The sequence below is a fragment of the Schistocerca gregaria genome, chromosome 2, assembly GCF_023897955.1.
Source record: "Schistocerca gregaria isolate iqSchGreg1 chromosome 2, iqSchGreg1.2, whole genome shotgun sequence".
Lineage (NCBI taxonomy): Eukaryota > Metazoa > Arthropoda > Insecta > Orthoptera > Acrididae > Schistocerca > Schistocerca gregaria.
This window is the reverse complement of record NC_064921.1, coordinates 567,259,272-567,284,583: the sequence shown is the minus strand read 5'-3', so window position 1 is coordinate 567,284,583 and position 25,312 is coordinate 567,259,272. Positions and strand designations below refer to the sequence as shown.

The 25,312-nt window shown below is 42.5% G+C and overlaps 1 protein-coding gene and 1 long non-coding RNA gene across 2 annotated transcripts in view; one reads left to right on the top strand and one right to left on the bottom strand.

Annotated features, from left to right (window-relative positions):
* The window catches only part of LOC126332665 (alpha-amylase 2-like), a 43,897-nt gene extending 26,254 nt beyond the window's left edge, over positions 1-17,643 (bottom strand). Inside the window, exons 1-3 of the mRNA XM_049996627.1 lie at positions 17,370-17,643; positions 9,823-9,974; positions 3,628-3,793 (exon numbers count right to left, since the gene is read on the bottom strand). Of these exons, the coding sequence (XP_049852584.1) occupies positions 3,628-3,793; positions 9,823-9,974; positions 17,370-17,540 (489 nt within the window). The 5' untranslated portion in view covers positions 17,541-17,643. The remainder of the gene's footprint in view (positions 1-3,627; positions 3,794-9,822; positions 9,975-17,369) is intronic.
* A 7,306-nt stretch (positions 17,644-24,949) lies between these two features.
* Positions 24,950-25,312, top strand: part of LOC126332713 (uncharacterized) — a 60,217-nt gene continuing 59,854 nt past the window's right edge. The window contains exon 1 of the long non-coding RNA XR_007563891.1: positions 24,950-25,026. This is a non-coding gene — a long non-coding RNA (uncharacterized LOC126332713). The remainder of the gene's footprint in view (positions 25,027-25,312) is intronic.

The window sequence follows — 25,312 nt, the reverse complement described above, 5'->3', positions numbered from 1 at the left end:
ATGCTATGGCAGACCTTCTCCTGCACTTGCATGTAACCTGTGATAGCAATCGAAGACCGCTAACAGCTGCAAAGAACCTGCGTGCCTTCATATTTGATGTCTTCCCCGAAGGCGATGTAATTTTTCAGCAGTGTAGCTGTCTGTGCCTCGGAGCCAGAACCGTGCTATAGTGTTTTGAGGAGCGTTATAGTGAACTCGCGTTGATATTTAGACCTTCAGATTCGCCTGATGTAAATCCTGTGGAACCCACCTGGCTCGCTATCGGGCATCATCACAGCGTACGCAAATCAGCGGTCCGTTATTTACGTGAATTACAAGACGTGCGCGTGGGCATCTGAAGCCCCAAGCTTCCACAAACGTACCAACAAACTGTGGGATCCCTGATACGCAGGATCAGTGATGTATTTCGATCCTAAGTCCGAAAAGTAAGCTATTAAGCAAGTCTTAATGTTTTGGCTCATCAGTGTATTTGCATTTATTACTCTTATTTCCGAATGATTTTGAATTGATCTGTATCATAATATCAACCAAATAATCAAACCCAGTTATGCAGCTTTAGACGGAGAAATAGCTTGCATCGGGAAGAAATCAGCAGAGCAGTTTCATACTTGCTGAGTATATTCGAAAATTTAGTGGAAAGGAGGTAATGTGAGAATGACAAGTTCAATGGGACTGTAACAGGGTATAAATACGTTGAAATATCACTGTGTCATGTAGTATATGAACATCTTTTCTCCAAGCAGGAATTTCAATGGAATAATGTGGAGTATCGCACTATGACTAGAAATACACTATCTGATAGAAAGTATCCGGACATTTCTACGTAACGCGAAACTGCTCAATACATATCATGAGAGACGAACCTGCAAGTACAGTATCAAAAGAGGTGGGGAGTATTGTCACCGAGAAGGAGTAACAGCACTATGGCTCGTACAGGAGACATAAGTGTCATTGTCTCGGTCAGCAGAGCTCCGTGACGACATTTGATGTCACCTGAGTAACAAATCCATCAGGAACATTTAAGCCATGCTATAGCTGCCCAAGTCGAGTGTTGGTACCTTTGAAGTGGAAACGCGAAGGAATAGACACAGCTGAACCAAAACCAAGCAGACCTCAACCAAAACCAGGTAGATGTAGTAGACACCAATGGTGACCGTCGAGAATCTCGAAGGTGATTGCCGAAAACCGCCTGAAATCAGCGGAAAGACGCGCTCGTGAAGCTGAAATTGCTACCAGCAGTTCAGGTAGCACAATGACTGAGCTATACCACACATACGTGTAGTCAGTGCTAATCAATGTTCCAGCTGCTGTAAAGAGCGAAGCCATTGGGCAGTGAATGACCAGAAACGAGTGATTTGGAGTGATGAATCACACTATACCTTTTGAAAATTCGATGAAAGTGTCTGAGTTTGACGGATGCAAAGAGAAAGTTATGTGCCATCATTTGTAGTACCAATTGTGAAGTACAATGGTGGTGGTGAAGTGTTATACCAACATTTTACGTGATTCTGCTTAGAAATACTTACGTACGGAAGGATGTGAAGAGGTTTTATTACACTGTTACTGTGAACAGTAGAGGAAGTTTTTGTCTCAAGATGACTATGGATACTGTCATAAAACACCATCTGTCAAGCAATAACAATGACATTCCTGAAAGAACTACCTTCCCCAGAATGCAAATCTGAACAAAATAGAACACCTTTGGCATGAGTTAGAAAGTCGAATTCGCTCCAGAATTATCGAACTTTCGGCTCTTGTGCAAGAAGGATTAAAAAATGGCTCTGAGCACTATGGGACTCAACATCTGTGGTCGTCAGTCCCCTAGAACTTAGAACTACTTATACATAACTAACCTAGGACATCCCACACATCCATTCCTGAGGCAGGATTCGAACCTGCGACCGTAGCGGTCACGCGGTTCCAGACTGAAGCGCCTAGAACCGCACGGCCACACCGGCCGGCAGCAAGAAGGAGCTGTCATTCCTCCACAGACATACAGACATCTCATTCAGCGTTCCTGGCAGAGACGCTGTCGCCCTAAAGGCAAAGGTTGGACAACCCCTCCCCCCTCACATTCAAGTCCACTAAGAAGTGTCCTGGTATTTCTGCTTATATAATTAAAACATTGGGTTGAACCCATCTGTAGAAGGCTTAACCTGTACACTTCAGTAGCTGATCGTCTAGAAATGAGAAACCTGTAATGAATGAGGAAAACCGTGGATGGGAAACATTTTTCACTGCACAGTAAGGTGTCTAGAGAGGCCAAGGATGACAACACATGAGAGCCGTCATCTTTAGATTAGAAAGGACAGGTGCGCACCCATTCCACATTTACACTAGCGTAAGCAATCAGACATTCGCACTATACCAAAAAAATTCTTCACGACGGATTTGATAAATGATCAAGTCCTGTGGGCAAGGGACATTTGCAGATATGCAGTCGTAGAAAACGCGATTTCTCATAAGGAAGGTGCAGAAAAAAAATTATTTGTGTGTGTCTGTATGTGTGTGTGTGTGTGTGTGTGTGTGTGTGTGTGTGTGTGTGTGTTTTAGCGTGGGAAAAACATTACGCAGTAGCTATAAAAGTGCAAAATAATTCCTTTATCGAGAAGAATATACTGAACTGACCGCACCGACAGGGAACTTGCTAGACCGCTAGGGGAGAGATCCTTCAGGACAGGTACGTTTCTCTACTAGACTCCAGAGTAGAGACTCTGGTGCAGGCCTTGTTACAGGCACACGTAGCTGCAGGTAAGACCTCACTTGACTCTTTACTTTTGACCGAATTAAGAGTCAGTGGTAGCCCCAGCCACTAACGCCGAGGCCCCGAAGTAGACTGGGACACGAACCAAGGCCCACTGCCTGCGGACGCAACATGTCGACTACATCGCAGTCGGACGGCCACACCACCGCCAGCCGGGTAATGCCTTCAGTAACACTTTAGTGTCATCATCATTTTCTGGGGCCTTTGGCCTACTTCAGCGCGGGGTCGGACTTGTTACTATGGAATTGGCTATGTTAGTGTGCGAGAGTGGCCGAATGCCCTTCCTGTCGCCACCCCGTACCCCCAGGGACGGAATTAGTGTGTCCCTGGTGCCTGAGTGTAGTGTAAGAAATGAAGCAGTGCGAACGTATTCAAATGGCTGTGAGTCGTGTAACTAAGATGGTAGATGGGACCATCCCGGTATTCACCTAGCGGGATATGGAAAACCGAATAAAAACCACATCCAGACTGACTGACACACCGGCCCTCGCAGTTAATCCGCCGAGCAGATTCGATCCGGGGCCGGCGCCGTTGGCTAACTTGGTGGGTTCAGTTAACACCTTAGAGTCATTTACCTTTACATTCAGTGTTCTTACAATTCCATTTTGTAATTAATTTATCACTACTTTACGATTCAGTATTAAGGGTGAAATTATATTAAATATTTGTAATTGTATTTTGTGAAGGGTAGCTGATTTATTAATCATTTATAATTTACTTGCTCAAGTTAGTAAGTTTAATCAACATTAATCTTAAAAATACGTTATCTTAGCTTGAGTTAATTCCATCGCTGAGAACGTACTGTTTTGCACAAGCCAATGGTTACGTTGCCCTAGTTGACACAAGTACATGTAAGTTCTTACGTTGTTGGCGTCTTGGTAATTGGTGACGCTGCAGGGGGGCCAGTGGAAGTCGTTCTGGCCGTAGGGCACGTCTGGGTAGTTGTAGGCCGAGGGTTTGCTGCCTCCCACACCCGTCTGTCCGCCCTGCGTGGCGCTCATGTGATTGATCACAGCGTCCACGTAGATCCTGCAGTATGAGATGACAGGGTCAGCAACAGTTGTAAACTGCCAATTATCTTACCGTTTAAGAATAGCATAGTGAAGAAATTTCACAATATGGTATCGTTTACATAGTTTTTCGTTCGGTCAGGTGTTTTGCAGTGGCTGAAATGCAAATGGTTCAAATGGCTCTGAGCACTATGGGACTGAACATCTTAGGTCATCAGTCTCCTAGAACTTAGAACTACTTAAACCTAACTAATCTAAGGACATCACACACATCCACCACGCCCGAGTCAGGATTCGAACCTGCGACCATAGCAGCCCCGCGGTTCCGGCTTGCAGCGCCTTGAACCGCACGGCCACCGCGGCCGGCTCAGTGATGTAATACACATGTCACTACCCTTTTAAATTAGTTACTACAATGTTTGTCGGTGAATCAATATCTGGAGGACTTGGGATGGGTCATTTACCATGACCGAATAGGATTCTTTTTTTGCTGTGTGTGCAATCCTTAATTTCATCTTCTAATGATCACTTTAAAAAAAAATCTCACGGGAGATAAGGAAAGGATAAGTAGTTTATTTCAGTTTCTATAACAATGTGTCACATCACCAACAACTCTAATCTTGCTGCAATTAAGAGCTCCTATAAGCCACACGGATGCACACACTGGCTCGTATGTGAAACGAGGACTTGATGTTGTGAGGTATATTCTGAAACTAGTTACGAAAGCTTGTGTTCGTTATATCTGTGATGTCTGGCTTTTTCGTCGTATTTCACCATCATATGCTCAGCTATTCCGGCTGGGTGCAGACGAGGACAGATATATCCACATCCTCTGTCTTCTCTATTGTCTTGTCAATAAACTCTGTCCCTTCTATCCCTCCTCGACGACAACGCTGTTGTCTGAACAGTATGGCAGAAACACCCGTTCCCATCACAGCAAAATCTTTTCTGTCCCTCTCCTTCATTCAGCTACCTTCCCAAAGTCCTCACCAGTAGCAGGTACTCGATTGTGAAATAACCTCCTTCAGTATATTAGAGAGCTGAATAACACCTTCAGCTTCGAGAGACAGTTAACGGCGTACATTGATGAGCCAAAATATTACGACCACCTGCTTGATAGCTTGTTTGTCCGTCTTTGGAATGAAATGCATCAATGATTTTGTGTATCAGGTTCATAATGGTTCAAATGGCTCTGAGCACTATGGGGCTTAACATCTAAGGTCATCAGTCCCCTAGAACTTAGATCTACTTAAACGTAATCAACCAAAGGAAATCACACACACAGATGCCCGAGGCAGGATTCGAACCTGCGACCGTAGCGGTCGCTGTGTATCAGGGATTCTACAGTTTGTTGGTAGGGTTTTGGAGATATATGGTATTAGATATCGACCCACAGGTCATGTAATTGGCTTAAATAAGGCCCGTTGATCTTCACACACAGTTATGATCGACACGGGTTCCACAGGACTTACAGCAGGCAAAGCTGGTCACCGAGACATTAATGTGGGTTCACTATACTGCTCCTCAAACCACTGTAGCACGGTTCTGCGTCCGAGACACAGACAATGTCACTGCTAAAAGACGACATCGCCGTCGGGAAAGACATCAAGCATGAAGGGATGCAGGTGGTTCGCAGCTATCAGCGTGTCTTCGATTACTATCACAGGACCCATGCAGGCGCGGGAGAATGTCTTCCATAGCATAATACTGCACCTACCAACCTGCGTCCAAGGTGCGCTGCATGTTTCGAGCCGTCGTTCACCTCGATGACGGCGTTTGTGGAGGCGAGAATCGACCTACTGCAGCAAGAGCAAACATGTTTCCATCGATCAACGGTCTAATCCCGATGTTCTCGTGTTCACTGCAATCTTTACTGACGATGTCGTTGGATCAACATGTTAACACGTAGGAGTGGGCTGCTCCAGAGCTCCATGTTCAACAATGCACGGTGAACGGCGTCCTCCGAAACAGTTGGCGTGCACTAGCATTGTATTCATTCCGCAGAGATGTCACAGATTACCATCTATCCTACTTTACAGAGCAGACAATCTCCGAGCTCCACTTTCTGTGAAGAACCCTGGACGTCCAGCCATTTAGAGTCTAGTGGTAGTTTCACTGTCCTTCCATCTCTTTTCGTAGATGCTCATGACAGTAGCAGGTGAACACTAGAACAGCTTCGCCGTTATCGAATACTCGTTCACATGTGCTGCGTAATAATAATCTGCTGTTTGTCAAAGTGGCTTACCTCAATGTATTTCCCCATTTCCAGCCCAGATCTTCGCTAGGGCGATCCGTCGGACCTGCCTACTCCGTTTACGTACTTTTGTTACCGCGGAAAGTCCCCGCAACGACATCAGGCGGCATACAACGTCGCGGTGATCACTGAATAGTGTTTTGGGTCATTTGTGCGTCTACTACAGTGACAATAGGGATTACCGTTGTCGTTTGACATACTCGTTACCCTTGTACATTCTTCTTTCCAACTGGATCTTAGTCTTTTTTCAATATATTTAAGTGATGTGTTTGTTCTTAAATTTCCTTTCTAGGAACTCGCTACATCCGGAAATATCTATGTTATATACCAATAAATACTTTTTATATCAACGACTATCATTATTGTTTTATTGTCATTCATATTATTATTGCTATTATAACTATTAGCGGCAGCAGCAGTAGTAGTGCAAGCACTTACAGCAATAACTTATTAACTCATAGTCAGTATTAATTATTCACTTTGTCTCTTAAGACACTCAGATCACTTTAATTCTAACTGTCATATTAAATTTGATATTTCTTGGATAACTGTGATGTAAAAAGGTACTGTAAGTTTTTGTCCTTCGTACAATATAAGAGAAGGTGTGATGGAGTTAACTGAATCAATTAAATATACAAATACATAAAATAAAAAATATTACCTCTTGAACATTGATGAAACACGAGCGCACAACATTTCTCAAAAATTGACGGAAAAATGCATATTTTGTTTCGGTGTTTAGTCGAAATACCTCACTCTTTTTGGTAGTCTCATGCACTAAACCACATTGATTAACATGCAATGAATGTAAAGTAAAATACATACATACTTTTGCACTAACCCACATTGATTAACATGCAATGAATGTAAAGTAAAATACATACATACTGCACGTGCAAATATAGCGTCGTAGTTTCCACGTTTCGCCCTGTATGAACCTACGCTCTTTACTAAAAAAAACAGTGCGCCATGGTCAGCAGGAAATGAGGACTCTAAAGCGGCCAAGGAACGGGTACTACTACCATAGTTTCCAAGAACGCAAGGGAAAACTTCACAGAGGATGTATTATGTTACATTTCTCTGTGCAGGCAGTGCATTCGATGACAGTAATAAAAATTTGTTATCGAAAGACTCCATCGAGTTTACCTGATAGATCCCAAATAAGTAATGTGTTTACCGAAGGAAATTCAGGTCGGGTTTAGTAACGGCAATTAACCTCATTGTACAGTATTAGTTCCACAAAAGAATTCGGACCCACATTAATTCAACTAGTGGGAGAAGAACTGGTGTGTTATTGGTGGTAATGGTAGTGTCACGCGCTCAGCGACGGGACACACCAGTGCTTGGTGTTGAATAATGGGGAGCAAGATTATTGTTGCTAGTAGTAAAAGTAGCACTGCTTCAAAAGAAATATCTCGTTACGGAAGTCTGTTGCTTACAATAATTATAATTTAAAACAAAATATTAATAGGATATGAATATGACATATAGGAGAAGACTTCTAGAAGGCATGCCCCTGCTCCTTGGCATATTATACACGGTGAAGAATGTTCGTGACGAAGGTTCTGGGATGGATCGGAAATCCTACCCGGAGCCTTGCTTACCGACTTCAGAAATCCCAGTCTAACGGCATACTGAGGGAGCCTCTACGGACATAGAGAGAATACCCGGTGGCAGATTGTAGACATCAGATAGTCAATGATTTGTCCTCCTATGACACAACTGTTTGCGCACTCTCCGTAAAGCACAGTAATCCGTTTGCGATTTCAAGCCCATCCAAAAAATTTAGCTTCTCTCAAAAGTTAATCATATAATTTGTAACATGGGGCAGTTCCAGAGACGACGGAGCTGTTCATATTTCTGAATGCAAAAATCACACCATTTTCTTCGTATTGGGGTAACTGAAAATAAACATGTTCTATCCAATATAAAATCAAAGATCTCGGAATAAAATTAATACCGAATTGCAATGACGGCAGGAATTCAGCGTTATTTATCTCTGGTAAAAATCGCGATGTGAAATATTCTGCATATTTAGTGGCAAGTGTTCGAAATTGTTTCAGTAATAGCTACATAAATGGAGCGTTGACTTTTGATATATAATCGAAGAACAGCTTACAATATATTCGTTGGAAACGCGCGCAGAAAACCACGCTTTTCATCTTATAGAGTTCTTGCATTTTCCATTTCTCACTTGAACTGTTCTTTAACATTTTTGTCACGTTTAATGTGAAAATTGCTACTCACCTAAGTCCTGAAAGCGGAGTTCGAAAATAAAATCGCGTTTTGCCTATCGCCATTCTTGAAAACATTGTATATTGGTTATTCTGTTGCGGCTTAGTTAAATTATTGACTTATATTTTTTAAAGTAATCTAAACGTATACATGGAATTTCCTTACTTGACAGTTCAGAAACACAGCTCTGGGGAAAGGAAGTTCAGCCAATTGCTGACGTGTCATTATGGAACACGAAGAATAGCGTTGTGCTGATTTTGTTATTCTACATCCAGATTTATGACAACCACTGTAGAAACTTGCTGCTTGCTGTTATAGGTTCGTTATGTATTTTATGTTAATTCTGGGGAAATGCTTGATATCTGCGTAAATACAATTATTTTTTGATATACGTGAGAAGCGTTATCCCCAAGCCTACATTAATGAACACTGATAGTATTTCTATTCTTAGACAGGTGCGACCGGGACAGCAAATGCACACGCACTCCTGCCTCCCACCTTCCCCCACGAATGTCCTACTTTCCTGACAAGCTGGTGATAAACATTGCGTCATATATCTTTTACTGTTCGATTTGTTGGAGGGGAACCGAGGTATTACACAAGAGACCGGACTTTTGCGAGGTAAAAATTGTTATTATAACCTCTAAAACAACTAATGAGCTGTAATGAATGTACTACAGTATACTAAATTAGCACTTGCTTTGTGTCATAGTGACGAATTTCAGGTACCACCGTTTTCTTAAAATGACTGAGGATAAAGATGAATACTGCGACCAGCACGCAGAAAGCAGAGGTGATGTGTATGACGACCCAACGTTTCAAGCCCCTTGTGAATCAAAGATCTTCCTCGTTTCAGCTTGTAGAAGCAATAGGGAGAGATTTACCTCAGAGACCACATGCATGATCTCTTGTTCTCCGAAATAGACGGACCACTTCGACATTAGTGGAATAGGGTACCTCTACAGTACAGACCGCAGCGCACAGCAAATGTAGAAATTACGTTTTACTTGCTATTTGCTAAGCAAGGAAATGAATTTTGTTTACTTTTTTGGAATCGTAACATTATTTATTTTCCGATGATTTACGGAAGTAGCAATCTACAATTCGTCGTCGATTCTCCAGTTTAGTAGCCCTACACCTCCATATTTTAGTTCTTCCCATTCAGCTTGCAATTTCAGTTATACAGATTATATCACAAAACATTTTGCTAAATAAAGCAATAGAGTGACAGCCTTTACTTGACGCTAAGAGGAAGTTTGCGTTCGGAATAATATAAAATGTACTTATTTGTTACGTACAACCTGATACTAAGAATTTAAAAATAATAGTGAAATGCGGACAGTTGTTTCTGTAATGCACTGTTCAAACACAGGTCATTTATAAGAAATCCTTTATTTCATTCGATAGAAACTAATCCCGGACCTTCGTTAAGCCGTTTTGAGGTACTCGTCAGAAAATAAAGATGTGATTGACAAGTTATTTACTTTCTATCTGTTTGAGACGAGTCTTATTGAGATACTGCCAGTATTAAGATGTTGTAAAGTGAACTTTAAACTCACCGCACTCCTACGTTGTTACAGCGGTTGACCATGTCGGTGAAGGCGGCCTCGTCGCCAGAGCGGGTAATGAGCCTGTAGGAGACCGGCTGGTATCTCTCCCACCACGGACGGTTGTCGCTGGGGATGGCCAGGTTCTCGTTTGGTGGAGACACCTGAAAAATGTCTCGAATAAACATCTCTGACCCCCAAAAAATGTTACCAAACTACCAACAGATGCTTTGTATCTGCATCTGTTTCCTCCACATAAGACTAATACTGTAGTACGATTTTGTAGTTTTTCACAATATCCAGTCACGTTCCGTACAAGCTACAAACACTACATACTAAAGTGAAAAACATAGTTAGAGAACTGCATTGTAACTGTCAGCTGTACAAACAACCCTTATTCTCCATCGGTTTCGGTCCCTCAGACTCTCATCAAAGGAAAAAAAACCGTAAGATGGAAAAGCAGGAGAATGATGAATTGCTAGAGCTGATGTTTTTGCCTTTTCTTCCCATGCATGATGGGCTGAGAGACAGAAACCGTTAGAGAATAATGGTTTATTTGTATAGATTTTGGATAACAATTTCGCACTTTAAGCGTCTCATGGCTACAGAAAGCTACCACGCTGAAACATTACTTGAAAACCATAGTGCCTGGCAGCTTTCTTGCATGATATAGCAGTTGCAGACTGTGCTATCTTGGATGAGATGTCACACTTTTCTCACTACCATCCCGCATAACTTACCTTTAGTCCCTTCGCATGCAGATATTTAGAGGACAGGAGTTGGATGGTTTGTATGGTTTCGACGATGGTTCCGATGCTAAGCAGTACCGCACATACCAACCTCAGGATACAAACCCCAGCTTGCAACTTGTTGCTAATGGGTAAGGAGAAAAGGCTGGCAGGAGAGTTTTAAGGGTATTAAAACGGAGGTGGAATTTTGAATTTGAAAGCTAATGTAAATATATGGTCATGTATGAAGGAGCACTACCCTTTCTAATATAAAGTTACAAATTTTCCTGGTAGTTGAAAATTAGCACTCGTGGCATTACCAGATGTAGTGGTGGAGTGGCCGTGCATTTCTAGGCGCTGCAGTCTGGAGACGAGCAACCGCTACGGTAGCAGGTTAGAACCAAGCCTCGGGCATGGATGTGTGTGATGTCCTTAGGTTAGTTAGGTTTAATTAGTTCTAAGTTCTAGGCGAATGATGACCCCTGAAGTTAAGTCGCATAGTGCTCAGAGCCATGTTTTTAGAAGTATGAAACCGGAATTTGGTTGCAATAATTACACGTCTGTTGTTTGAAACTAATAAACGAGATTTTATTCAAACCAGAGGTTGAAAATCCGCTTCAGTTGTAAATTTATTTTAATATCAACGGTTTCGGGCTCTCATAAGCCCATCCTCAGGTGTCGCAACCGCGCTGTGGCCCCCAAAGCTATTTAATATTGCAGTTGATGTCGATGGTTAGCCTACATTCGCCCACGATTTACGACCCTTAGGAGTCTCAAAATATATACATGTCACTATTCAATGGAGAAACAACTTTCTTTTGTATCTGCCGAGCTGCAATTCACAAGTGGTCTTTCGATATGCTTGCTGTCTTTCATTCAGTTCTTGCGGAACCCAGTATCCCACTTCCTGCACCTTTCCCACAGGTTTCAACGGAAGAGAAACGGCTCTCTGCGTCACATACAATTGTTCCGCGAGTTCCTATGCAGTTTGAACATCTTCATCCGAAACAGCCTTCATTGTCTTAAAACTTTTTCGGTGGTTTCTCGCGCTTGTCGTTTCTCAAGTCAAAATCACCGCTTTTGAATCATTAGAAACAATGTGTTTTCCTAAGAACATATTCGCCGAAAGCTTCGACAAGCATTCGATGCGATTCTGCATCAGTTTTCTTTTAAATGATAACAGAAAACCAATGTCGTCCGCAAACTGTAGTTCGTAGGCGCAGAACTGGACATGTTTACGGGTTTGAAACGGATATCGATGTATGTAACTTGGGTTACTGTGTTTGACATTAGTCGTCAGCCGTTACAGGAAGCAGATGGCGCTGCAGACGCGGTTTCACGGGCCCTACACCGACGGCTGGCGCCATTTATAGGTTTCATTCCTCTACACCAGGTAACACAAAGATGCCAGTAATAAATTAATAACTAACGAAGAAGTAAAATAGTAGCATAACAACAAAAACAAGAAAGAAACGTATGGGTTTGGAATTTGGAGGACACTCCGTGACAACGAGAAACGCTGGAGAACAAAACTGAAATTGACAAAATATTTAGAAATATGCTGAAAATAAGAATGTGTACCAATGTTTACAAACTATTGCAGCGCTACTAAACGCAAAGACTAACTTCATATCATGTCTTAGTAAAGAAAAATTTCCCATTTTTATCATACTTTTTACAGTAAAAAAAATCGATGCAAAATCAGTTAAGTGTATCTGTTTATAGGCAGGACCCCACGACTCACTCATGCTTCAATTGCACTATCTCATAAGGAATTACTACTATCTCAAGTAAAATTCATTGACGAGTACTTTCTTTCAGTACCTGTAGATGTCGTCAGTCTAGCAGGAAAACTATAGGAGGTGTCTTCCAATAACGAAGAGTGAAGATAGCTATTCTAAGTGTAATACGAGCTAGTGGTGATGTAAGTAGCAAGATTTCTATCGACTTGAAAATATTTTCTGATTTACTTAGAAAGCGTAACCACACACACTCTATTCAGCATTCAGAACTGAGATCTTAATCCGACATTCTCGCTTTGAATTTTGAAATAAAATTACTCCTTCTCACACTACCGTACGATCGATCGTTTGCAAGAGAACGTCAGTTGAATTGCGCGTTGTGCAGAGACAGCGGGATTCAAATAATGATTTAAGCTTGTTTCGAACAGAACAGAACAAAACTGTGAATAGCTTGCTAAAGTATGGTCTGAATTTGAACCCTTTGTAACAGGTTTATTTGTAAGTCTATAAACTATGTTGGAAGAGTATGCGTTGGTTGCAGTACATGTTTGTGAACGCTGGTACATTTGAGTGTGTGCATCAATGGCAGCCGCAGCCACTTGGACCAGTTCTGCCACTCATACACAGTGCATACGTAGTTTTCTCTTCAGCTCAAAAGCAAAGTTAAGTTTAAGCATGAATGTTGTATGATATAAAACGAGGTTAACGAACTATGTAGTATATCAACTGTATTGTGTCCAAAAGTACATCACAGTGGAAGTGATCTGCAACACAGCCAGCCACAAGCAGGCAAGATTGTTATTTATTGCGAAGCAAAATACAGCTAACAGGAGTTGCTAAGCAGAGCCAGCTGGGTGCTCTACAGAAACAGCCAATGTTGCAGTATGCTAGTAGAAGGACACAAGCCTTTCCTTACTAGCCACCATGGACGTGTCCGGAGTACATGCCTTAAGCCCTTAACGAACATACGCTGGAGCATATAAGTACTCAGCTATTCACGTACTAAAATATTCTCGTCTCAGTATCACAGCCTACACCATAAGCTTGTGACACCTGGAGCGACATCCTGGAATGCATTAAAGGATCTGCTGTTCGACCACGGGATGGGGCAGCCTTCCGTGAGTCACGAGAGCGGTCACTACAGGAGCAGAGAGCCACTGGCTTGCTGGAAGGAGGTCACTGCTGCCTTCAGCGTATCGCCATGTGTGTTGCCATGCTGTCATCACGGTTGCAGCTGGAGACATAACTAACAGCAGATTCGACTGAGACTCGGTTCTGCTGTTTCTGGTGTCAGCAATGATGGACGTCTATTACCTCGCATGAGAGACAACTGGACACCTCCACCAAGCTGTTTTTGATGTACTACAGCTGAGGGCCAGAATAAAGAAGTTAATTAACAAAATTTACTGTGATCCTGATGTCACATTTCACTCTCATGAGTGGTAATCCATAGGCCATGTAACTTTCGTGCCAGATCATTGAGGTCGCCTTCTTGGAGCAATATCTGAACCTACAGCCTATGGTTCAGTCAGTCCAAAAAGTTTTTCGTATGGAGAAAAGACCTGACAATTGAGTTTTTGTAAAATAGATTTTATTGTGAGTACAGAACCACTTGATCCCTCCAGTTTCAGACGTAATCGAAGTCACAATTGGAAGTACCTCTTAGATGTTCACAGTGTAACCTTCAAGGTCACTCAGCACCCTGTACGGAATCAATTCCAGTAAAATGCTATACATGTAATCGTCATGGGCCTATAAATAGGCAATACAAAAAATGATCTGATTAAACCTCGAACAATCATACTAAGACTTGATTCACACAGTTGTGTTCCTAATTATACTGAGAAATCACTTTGGGTCAGTGTTGAGTCTAGCTTGCCAGTAGGAATTTTGTGTGTTGTGGAAGCGTTAGAAGAAAATGAAGTGTTATCTTAGGTGGGTTGCTTAGTTAAGAAAGGTATTGTATGCATACAAGAAAAACAGCCTGAAAAGAAGGAAGCTGTTTTTATAGACAATTTTGGTGCAGAGAAGGTAAGATTAAAAATGAGTTGTTAATCGCAAAAAAATGTATGCGCTGAAAGAAAAGTGCCAGCCGCTGGGGCCGAGTGGTTCTAGGCGCTTCAGTCCGGAACCGTGCTACTGGTGCCGTCGCAGGTTCGAATCCTGCCTCGGGCATGGATATGTGTGATGACCTTAGGTTCATTACGTTTAAGTAGTTCTAAGTCTAGGGGACTGTTGACCTCGATGTTAAGTCCCATAGTGCTTAGAGTCATTTGAATTTGGAAGAAAAGCAATGGGACATGAATCGTGTCAGCCATGTACAGTCAGTGGACGCCACTGAAATTGCGTTATGGAGAAAAGTGAAGCACCCAGAGGAAAGCAACAGGGAACGGATGGAAAAATTACTTTTAGAATTTAAAGATATATTTTCTTTCCAAAACGGCCATTACCAGCTATGTGTATTACACAGCATTGCATACCAATAGGAAATGAATCACCAGTCTACTGAAAATCATACAGAATACCTAGGTTCTTACAGCCAAGTTTGGAGGAATTTATCGATCAACAGCTGAAAGGTGGAATAACCGTGGGGTAGAAATAGTCGTTGTGTCAAAAAATCAATGGATGGAACACGAAAATATTGGTTTTATTGTAATTACATATATTTAAATACAGAAACGCCTACCCTTTGCCAAACATCACAGAAACCTTGAACCATTAAAGGAAATGGAAATACTTTTCATCAATGGATTTAAATAATGATTGTCGTGAGACAGAGACTGCCCTGCAGGATCGATACAAAACAGCGTTTTCGGCACCCAGCGGACATTACTAATTCAGAAGTACGCCATTCGAATTTGAAAAAGCTCCTGCAACTTTTCAGAGGCTGTTGCGTGGAGTAACCAGAGGTTTAAAACCACGGCAATGCTTAGTGTCTCTCAATGGCATAGTCGTCTACTGGAGTGACATGGAACAGTATATGCAAGGGCATTCCTATTGATAAAAGCACCGAAGTTAATATTGAGTACACAAAAGTGTAATTTAGCGATAGAAGACGTAGCATACATCGGTCATAAGTAAAGAAGGGATAAAAACAAACCCAAGGTTAATTAGAGCTGTACGTGAATCTTCTGTACCAGAAACTGTAAAGCAGTTGCAATTGATCATAGGCGCCGAGAACTATTTCCACCGATTCTTAAAAGGATTTGCGGATATTTCCAGACAATTGACAATTGTTAAAGAAGGGTACTATATTCATGTGGTCAGAAGTGTGCCAGCATGCTTTTGAAGACCTACAAAAGCTTTAACATACAGTCTGATATTGACATTTCCGGATTTTAATAGGGAATTTGTTTTATCATGACATCCATCAAATGATGCATTTCGCTGTGTTGTCATAAGAGGTAGAAGGAGTAGAACATCCCTTAGCTTACATATCAAGACAACGAACCTCTGCAGATGGAAATTATTTCACAATGGGAAAAGAGATTATTTACGGAATCACATATTTCAAATGTTATACGTAAAGTAAGAAGTTTAGGGTAATAACAGATTATGTGGCATTAAAATGGTTGTTGGGGTTAAAAGATCTTTCTGATGGGTAGACGCAATGTGCATTAAGACTGAGTGAATTTTATTTCGAAGTCACACTAAAGCTGGGAAGAGGCAAGGAAATGCGGATGCGTAAGTGGAAAGCTAGCAGTATTAGATATTGGGGGTAATGAGCGAAAGAAAAATGGTTCAAATGGCTCTGAGCACTATGGGACTCAACTGCTGTGGTCATTAGTCCCCTAGAACTTAGAACTACTTAAACCTAACTAACCTGAGAACATCACACACATCCATGCCCGAGGCAGGATTCGAACCTGCGACCGTAGCAGTCGCACGGATCCGGACTGCGCGCCTAGAACCACGAGACCACCGCGGCCGGCGAGCGAAAGAAATAGCAGACTGCAAAGAAATCGGATGACGAATGTAAGCAGTTTTTTAAGCAATCGCAGATTTGTATGCAGCTTGGGATACCATCCGGAGAAAACAGGTTGTGACTGTCTTTAGTGTTACCAGAGACGCTTAGGAAGAGTGTTAGAAGAACTCATGATCACATATTAGCGAGCCATGGAGATTTCAGATCTACCAACAGAAGGGTAGCAGACAGATATTGGTGGGGGAATAGACAGACGAACGTAATTTGAAATAACTACAACGAAGAATAACTATTCAAACATTGTCTGTTTAGTTCAATCAGAAACACAGACACCAATAAGGTCGAAGTGTCAAAGCTATTCGAGGTATGAGAGTGAAAATCTCATTCTAGAAGAGATGTACTTGCTAATTGCGCTTTTCGAAAACATGCTGTTAAAGGCAAAGGCACAGTAATACAAAAAGAATCTTTCGCATGGCGTTGCTGGCTGAAGGGTAGGTTCAGCCGTCAAATCGGGCTATGTTCTCTACCTCCCTGCTAAGGCACCTTTCATCGCTGTGAAGCAGATTGCGTCTTAAGTGTATCCGTTGAGGGCAGCTGACCGTTGTGCGAATGTGCAACGAGGCGTCATGCTTGCGTCGTACTCGTGAAACCTGGTGCACGTTTATGTCCTGCTCCTGTCGAATAGTAGTGAGGGAATCTACCAGCTTCGGATCACCATAAATACTGCCGTATGCTCTCACTCCATGAGGCTCTGAGAAGACGTTTGAAAGCTGATAAAGCACTTTGGAGCACTGTCTGGTTATCAGAAACCACACGTTGGACATGGAAACTTTGGGATTTCCCCAAAGAAATGAACACAATACTCGGAATACGAAAACACTGCTTAGCCGCAAAAACTGCTGCAAGACACATTTTTATGAAGACAGCGACACAGATTCCGGCTTAGATTAAACTAGTATTAATTTTTTTTAATGATAGCGCAGTAGTTCTAGTACTGGCATTTGCAAACGTCAGACCGAAAGCAAAGGAAAAGGAGGGTGAAAGAAGTAGTAGCTGGAGTTACTAGAACATCTGGTCCTGGTTGTTCCATTTTAGGAGGAGGTGTCTGGCGTGGAATGTAATTCATTATTTATTCACCATAATGAAGAGTAAGGGTTTAGTTACCTGCACACCGGCGTAGCCTTTGGGAGCGAGGAAGCGCTCGCACTCGGAGGCGATGTCATTCCACTTCCACTCGAACAGGTGGACGATGGCGCTGCGGCCGTTCGCCACGTTGGGCTCCCATTGCGCACTGGCCGCACCCAAGACTGCCAGGAAAGTCCACAGGGCCCACATCGTCGCTTTCTTTGCCGGCCAGAGTAACTTGGGGACTCCCTTGGTCTCTATTTATACAAAATGTCCATTTTAGTGTTGCAACATCACTGCCCATTGATAACTGCGAATTGATTGAGATATTAGCTGTTATTTAAGGTCAGAGCACAGATCAGTGTGGTTACAAAATGTCAATTTTAGTGTTGCAACATCACTGCCCATTGATAACTGCCCATTCTTTGAGATATGAGCTGATATTTAAGGTCAGAGTACAGATTAGTGTGGTTTCGTGATATTCTGTTTACAGGAATCAATCAAAAGATAATTATCCGAGATTTTAGCGATGATTAGAAATTTCTTAAGCAATGTAAATTTTTAATACCCGAAATCCTAGTGTGTAAAGAGCACCGAGACATCACGAACAAGCCAACAATTTTTTCAGTTAATTAGTTGTGTCTGAGTGTCTAAGGAAATAACATGTCTCGATACCAGAAGGAAGGAAGGAAGTTCAGGGTTCAACGTTCCGTCGACGTCTAGGTCGTTGGAGACGCTCGACATGAGAGTGGTCACTCAACTACTTAAAGCATTGCCAGTTACTGATAATTTCAAATGCTGAAACGTTCGAAAAGATATAGGGTATTTTAGAATGTTTTAAAGATTTAAAATTTGAGAAACACAAGCTACAAACACGATAGAGCGACTGTGGCACCGTCTATTAGTAGTGCGTAGAATCAAGTTTCACCCAAAATACAGGTCCGTAATGACCTCGTACTGGTCCAAGCAACATTGCGCTTTCGCAGTCTAGTGCTATTTTCACTACGGCGAATCTGTCGTGCGCGTTCAGCATGCCTTTCGTAAGAATTCCAAGATTTAGCCGCTTTATCCAGTTTCTGCTAGGGAAACAATTTTGTAATGGGTAAGAAACTTCGGTCCAACTGCCAGTGCATCGAAGCGAAAGTCAACAGGCCCTCGGAAAACCGTGTGAACTTCGGAGAACATGGATAGTGTGCATAGCAGTCTACACGCAAACTCTCGTCGTTCCTTACGAAAATGTGCCGAGACGACGATACCGAGAAGCTTGAAACAGTTAAGAGATCGAATTCTCGGTTAAATTATCAGAATTACACGAGTAGTTTCGAAAGATGTGTTCAAAAACTGGGTGAAACGGCGCGAGTGTTGTGTCGCCTCAAACGGTCATCATTAATTCAATGTAATAAGTAAATCTGAATGATTGATGTATCCTGTGTAAAATGTTCAGTCTCGTTTCACGATTAGTTTGTGTGTTATTCAAATTGAAAATCGTCCAAACAGTGTGAAACAACCTGTCTTACACACCTCCGTTTTTAGTTTAAAATATGGTGAAGTGCTTTCCAAAAGAAAATTCTTGCTACTCGCTTTGAAAAAGAGTAAAACCCAAAGTTAAAAGAAATTTTCAACATTTTTTCCCGACTGAAGGTTTGGAGTGGAGGACGACGGGCCATGAAATCGGATGCGTCGTTGTCTCTAAAAAGATGTTGATGTTCTCTTGAATGATTTGTAGCGAAACCAAGGAAACCCACATCAGATGAATCGATGAAGCCGCTGATAATCAGCAAGATTTATGAATAAACCTGCAGCACACTAATTTGAGGGTCGTGCTGTTTGCGGCGCGGGGAAGCACGTGGAACACAGGGGCCGATGGAGACGACTCTGCACTACATCACAGCCAGAGTCAGCAGCAAGCTAGCCCCTTCGGGAGTATACAACTAGTACACTAAAAACGAGACTCTTATTAAGGCATCAGCCTACATTTATACACATATTATAGTGACAACTATGACTCAAGCACTTACATTTTACGTAGCTTAATGTTTTGTCTTTTACTACATGAAGTTAGAATCACTTTATCATAACCTAACTAAGCAACTCGTTTAATGTTTTAGACTATCTTGATAATCAAATTCCCAGTAGCATCAGTTTAAGAAAGACTGTACTTCACACTATTTTATTCGTGTTTTAGCCTTTGTAATACATGTACTTGTAAGACAATAGCACAGGTTAGTATATATAATTTTGTGCTACTATTCTAACATGATAATAAGACCAAGTGTGTTATACACTGGTATATACAGGGTGTTACAAAAAGGTACTGCCAAACTTTCAGGAAACATTCCTCACACACAAACAAATAAAATATGTTATGTGGACACGTGTCCGGAAACGCTTACTTTCCATGTTAGAGCTCATTTCATTACTTCTCTTCAAATTACATTAATCGTGGAATGGAAACACACAGCAACGGAACGTACCAGTGTGACTTCGAACACTTTGTTACAGGAAATGTTCCAAAAGTCCTCCGTTAGCGAGGATACATGCATCCACCTCCGTCGCATGGAATCCCTGATGCGCTGATGCAGACCTGGAGAATGGCGTATTGTATCACAGCCGTCCACAATACGAGCACGAAGGGTCTCTACATTTGGTACCGGGGTTGGGTAGACAAGAGCTTTCAAGTGCCCCCATAAATGAGAATAGAGAGGGTTGAGGTCAGGAGAGCGTGGAGGCCATGGAATTGGTCCGCCTCTACCAATCCATCGGTCACCGAATCTGTTGTTGAGACGCGTACGAACACTTCGACTGAAATGTGCAGGAGGTCCATCGTGCATGAACCACTTGTAAAGGCATATGCTCTAGCAGCACAGGTAGAGTATCCCGTATGAAATCATGATAACGTGCTCCATTGAGTGTAGGTGGAAGAACATGGGGCCCAATCAAGACATCGCCAACAATGCCTGCCCAAACTTTCACAGAAAATCTCTGTTGATGACGTGATTGCACAACTGCGTGCGGATTCTCGTCAGCCCACACATGTTGATTGTGAAAATTTACAATTTGATCACGTTGGAATAAAGGCTCATCCTTAGGATGTTGTGTGATGTCCTTAGGTTAGTTAGGTTTAAGTATTTCTAAGTTCTAGGGGACTGATGACCGCCGGCCGCGGTGGTCTCGCGGTTCTAGGCGCGCAGTCCGGAACCGTGTGACTGCTACGGTCGGAGGTTCGAATCCTGCCTCGGGCATGGATGTGTGTGATGTCCTTAGGTTAGTTAGGTTTAAGTAGTTCTAAGTTCTAGGGGACTAATGACCACAGCAGTTGAGTCCCATAGTACTCAGAGCCATTTGAACCATTTGACTGATGACCATAGATGTTAAGTCCCATAGTGCTCAGAGCCATTTGAACCTCATCCGTAAAGAGAACATTTGCACTGAAATGAGGATTGATACATTGTTGGATGAACCATTCGCGGAAGTGTACCTGTGGAGGCCAATCAGCTGCTGATAGTGCCTGCACACGCTGTACATGGTACGGAAACAACTGTTTCTCCCGTAGCACTCTCCATACCGTTACATGGTCAACATTACCTTGTACAGCAGCAACTTCTCTGACGCTGACATTAGGGTTATCGTCAACTGCACGAAGAATTGCCTCGTCCATTGCAGGTGTCCTCGTCGTTCTAGGTCTTCCCCAGTCGCGAGTCATAGGCTGGAATGTTCCGTGTTACGTAATACGGCGATCAATTGCTTCGAACGACTTCCTGTCGGGACACCTTCGTTCTGGAAATCTGTCTCGATACAAACGCACCGCGCCACGGCTGTTGCCCCGTGGTAATCCATACATCAAATGGGCATCTGCCAACTCCGCATTTGTAAACATTGCACTGACTGCAAAACCACGTTCGTGATGAACACTAACCTGTTGATGTTACTTACTGATGTGGTTGATGTTAGTACTGTAGAGCAATGAGTCGCATGTCATCAGAAGCTTCGAAGTCAACATTACCTTCCTTCAATTGGGCCAACTGGGGGTGAATCGAGGAAGTACAGTACATACTGACAAAACTAAAATGAGCTCTAACATGGAAATTAAGCGTTTCCGGACACATGTCCACATAACATCTTTTCTTTATTTGTGTGTGAGGAATGTTTCCTGAAGTTTGGCCGTACCTTTTTGTAACACCCTGTATAACGCCATGCGAAACGACCTATTTAGGTTTGCTACATACAAAGCCAAAAGTGAACACACTAGTGATTTTTCTACATTCTCAAATCAATTTATTGTTCCTATGCTTTCGGTGCTTGTATGCTGTAACCATTCTTCGAGACTTAATGAAGACATCGCCAACGCTATGGATATATCAAAGCTATGGAACGTAAATAGTTTTCTCCTATAAACAAAGAAATATTCGTGTGTTTCATCCTTGGAGACATCAGGTTATTCTAGTAATTGGTGGCAGAAAAGAGAATTCATGGGGTCACACACGTATTTCTGGAACCATCCAACAAATTTGCTGAAACTTTTGTACTCCTAATATCAGTGAGTACTCACTTTAGTGCACTTAATTACGAATCTTTAGATTGCCTTCACACAATACATACCCACTCCGATAGCTCCAGTGCCAGCACACCACTTCAGGGTTTTGGGGACGTGAGCCGGCAGACGATCTGTGTGCCGACCAGGGTGGATGTGATTTTCCGGTGGACTCTGACATCTAACTACAGGAATACCGGATAATTCTCACAACACAACTCAGTTATACGATTCTCAAACATTTCGAAAACGTCATCACACTTTAACATGGGAAAACACTAGACGCACGAGAGGGGCACAAATTCTGATGTAGAGGGGAAGACAGTAACAGCATGCGGGCATCCTCTACCAGTAACAAGCGTATCCCGTGCAGACACGTGAAAAAGGCAATAGTCGGCCGTAGTGGCCGAGTGGTTCTAGGCTCTACAGTCTGGAACCGCGTTACGGCTACAGCCGCAGGTTGCAATCCTGCCTTGGGCATGGATGTGTGATGTCCTACTAAAGTACACCTCTTACAGTTTTAGGTCCAATGTAGTGACTTTAGCGGCTCCTTAAATACTTTGAATCCAGCAATTCAGTCCAAAGCAATTCAGTCGGCGATTTGGAAACCCTATATTCTGGAAGTATGTGGACGACACCTTTGTAGTATGGCCACATAGAGCAGTAACCTTATTTCCTTCCAACTTATATTAACAGGCTATGAACTGCCATCGCCAATCTCATGGCAGTCGTGTACTACAGACTGTCGCTTGTAGATATAGTTTTAGGTTCAGGAAGCTTATCAGCAGATCTTAACAATTTTCACACTGTGTTTGACAAAACGGGTACTCCGATAAGCAGCGTCGAAATGCATTTCGACCTGCACGTCCTAAAACTGAAGAACAGTCACAAGCAACGGAGAACTCCAGGATGATGGTTTTTTGTTACCTACGTTGGTGGCGTGTCCTTTGCGATAGGCAGACAGTGGAAGAAATATAAAATAAAATGTGTCACGTGCCCAACTGCGCGAGTGCAAAGACAACACAGAATTGTGGAGACCAAGTATATATAAAGCCCCGAGTCAGTGTCGGTAATCATACAATGGCCAGACGTGTCGCACTGATAAATCCACTGAACATAGACATTACATCAGGTGAGGTCAGCCATAATAGTCTGATGTTGCTGAACACTTTCTCGACATGGAACGTATCATGAACTACGGAGAGGCAAAGATCGTTTCGTCCGCCTCCACGTACAGAGATCCCTTCATTAAAGAAGCAGTCGAAATACGAGTAAGTAATGTTCTGATTGATAGAGTCTCGGTATTTCAACTTAGGACGGCATGGGACTATTCCACTGTTCGTGAAATCTTATGGGACTTAACTGCTAAGGTCATCAATCTCTAAGCTTACACACTACTTAACCTAAATTATCCTAAGGACAAACACATACACCCATGCCCGAGGGAGGACTCGAGCCTCCGCCGGGATCAGCCACACAGTCCATGGCTGCAGCGCCCCAGACAGCTCGGGTAATCCAGCGCGGCGACGGCATGGGAAGCAGTATTAGTGGTACCAAGTCATCGTTGGCCCCAGACGTACAAATCCAGCGAGACAATACAGACAGGGAATCGAAGTCAGGACTTTTAAACTGGGCGCCAACAAACAACCCTCGCAAGCGCCTGGCCGTGATTTGCCGCCGCGCTTTCCAGCGTCGCGTATTCGAAGACCGTTTCCAAGTTTCTCCGGTAGGGGGCACTGGATGTCGATGTCCTCTACTGTTCGTAATGCTGTAGCCCCATCCCTTCGTGACTGCGCTATTATAGCGACCCAGTGCAAATATTGGCAAGCCACTGCAGCTACACGTCAGAAAGCTCCTGAAAACTACGAGCAGCTGTCTCACTGAAATATTGTGCAGGTTTCACAACAGTATCCGATGCAACCATCGCGAAACACTGACACACTCAAGGAACAGTTCGGCTAGTTGCACGAGAAGTAAAGTATGGGAATTGTCCTGCTGCAGGGAATACACCCCCTCACTTTGAAGAGATAGCTGCATTCCTGTGTACTGTTGCCTGAATGTTTACTGAGGGCTATGGCCACTGAAGACTAGGATTCCCTACCCTGTTAAGCCCCAGCCTACCATATTGTACTGTCGACGTCTCGAGAGTGGTAGAATCGACTTGACTTGATGCGTTGTCGTAATCAGGAAACATAATTATTAATAATGCATTTTACTGGTGAAGGAACTACAAGTGTCATAAGACTTTGTGTAGGCAACGCCCCCTAGGCATGTACTGACGACAGAGAGCGCAGTTTTGCTCATGCAAAGATACAAAACCCTATACTGTAAAGCATAAAAGAAAACATTTTCTCAAGTCAGTAAAATTGTAAAGACCTTGTATATAACGTAAAAGTTTTTTTTAACAAGAAATTCATTAATATTTTGTTATATTTATAGGATCAAGATAACGTGAAATCAGAAGAAGAAATACTCTCTGCCATCTGTCGACGAGCTCACACCCTAAACTGCCTGCGGCGAAAAAAAAAACTACCCATCAAAATGTATGGCTGGTTTTATCTTCAGTGATACCTGCAGTTTTTATTATTAGCTGATTTTCTTCTAGCCTTTGAGACCTTTTCGTTTCAGTTACCAATTTACATATCTCAAACAGTTTTTGCGATCAATAAATACATTATTTTTTTAAAATCCACAAATTTTGTAATTAAAATTTTATATTTCCTTCTACTAACTATTTTTTCGGGTGAAACTGATTTGACAGTTTATAAAGTATTACGTAACTTGTTTTCGCGGAAATGCGCTATCAGATTTAGTTTCTTCATCACAATGTAAGCCTGTTCCCACGAAGTTGCTGAGAAGCAACCGTTATCTAAACATGTTTACCAAGTTTTTTCTGTCTTCTCAAGATAATATCTTCTGACCATTCATGCGGCGACTGGAGTGTGCGCACGAGATCTTAATCTGTGCACAAAAATTCTGCCTATTTTATTGGCTAATTTCAGAAGATTGAAAGGTATAGATAAGCTAGATATAGCGGTGATCAGTGAAGTGAAGTGGTAAGAAGGTAAGCATCTCTAGTTAGATCAATGTAGGATCGTACCAACAGCGGCAGAAAATGGTATCACAGGAGTAGGACGCGTTATGAATGGGAAGTTACGGCAGAGGGTGAGTCACTGTGAACTGTTCGGTTAACAGTTATGATATACCGGGTGATCAAAAAGTCAGTATAAATTTGAAAACTTAATCAACCACGGAATAATGTAGATAGAGAGGTAAAAATTGACACACATGCTTGGAATGACATGGGGTTTTATTAGAACCACCCCATATCGCTAGACGCGTGAAAGATCTCTTGCGCGTGTCGTTTGATGATGATCGTGTGCTCAGCCGCCACTTTCGTCATGCTTGGCCTCCCGGGTCCCCAGACCTCAGTCCGTGCGGTAATTGCCTT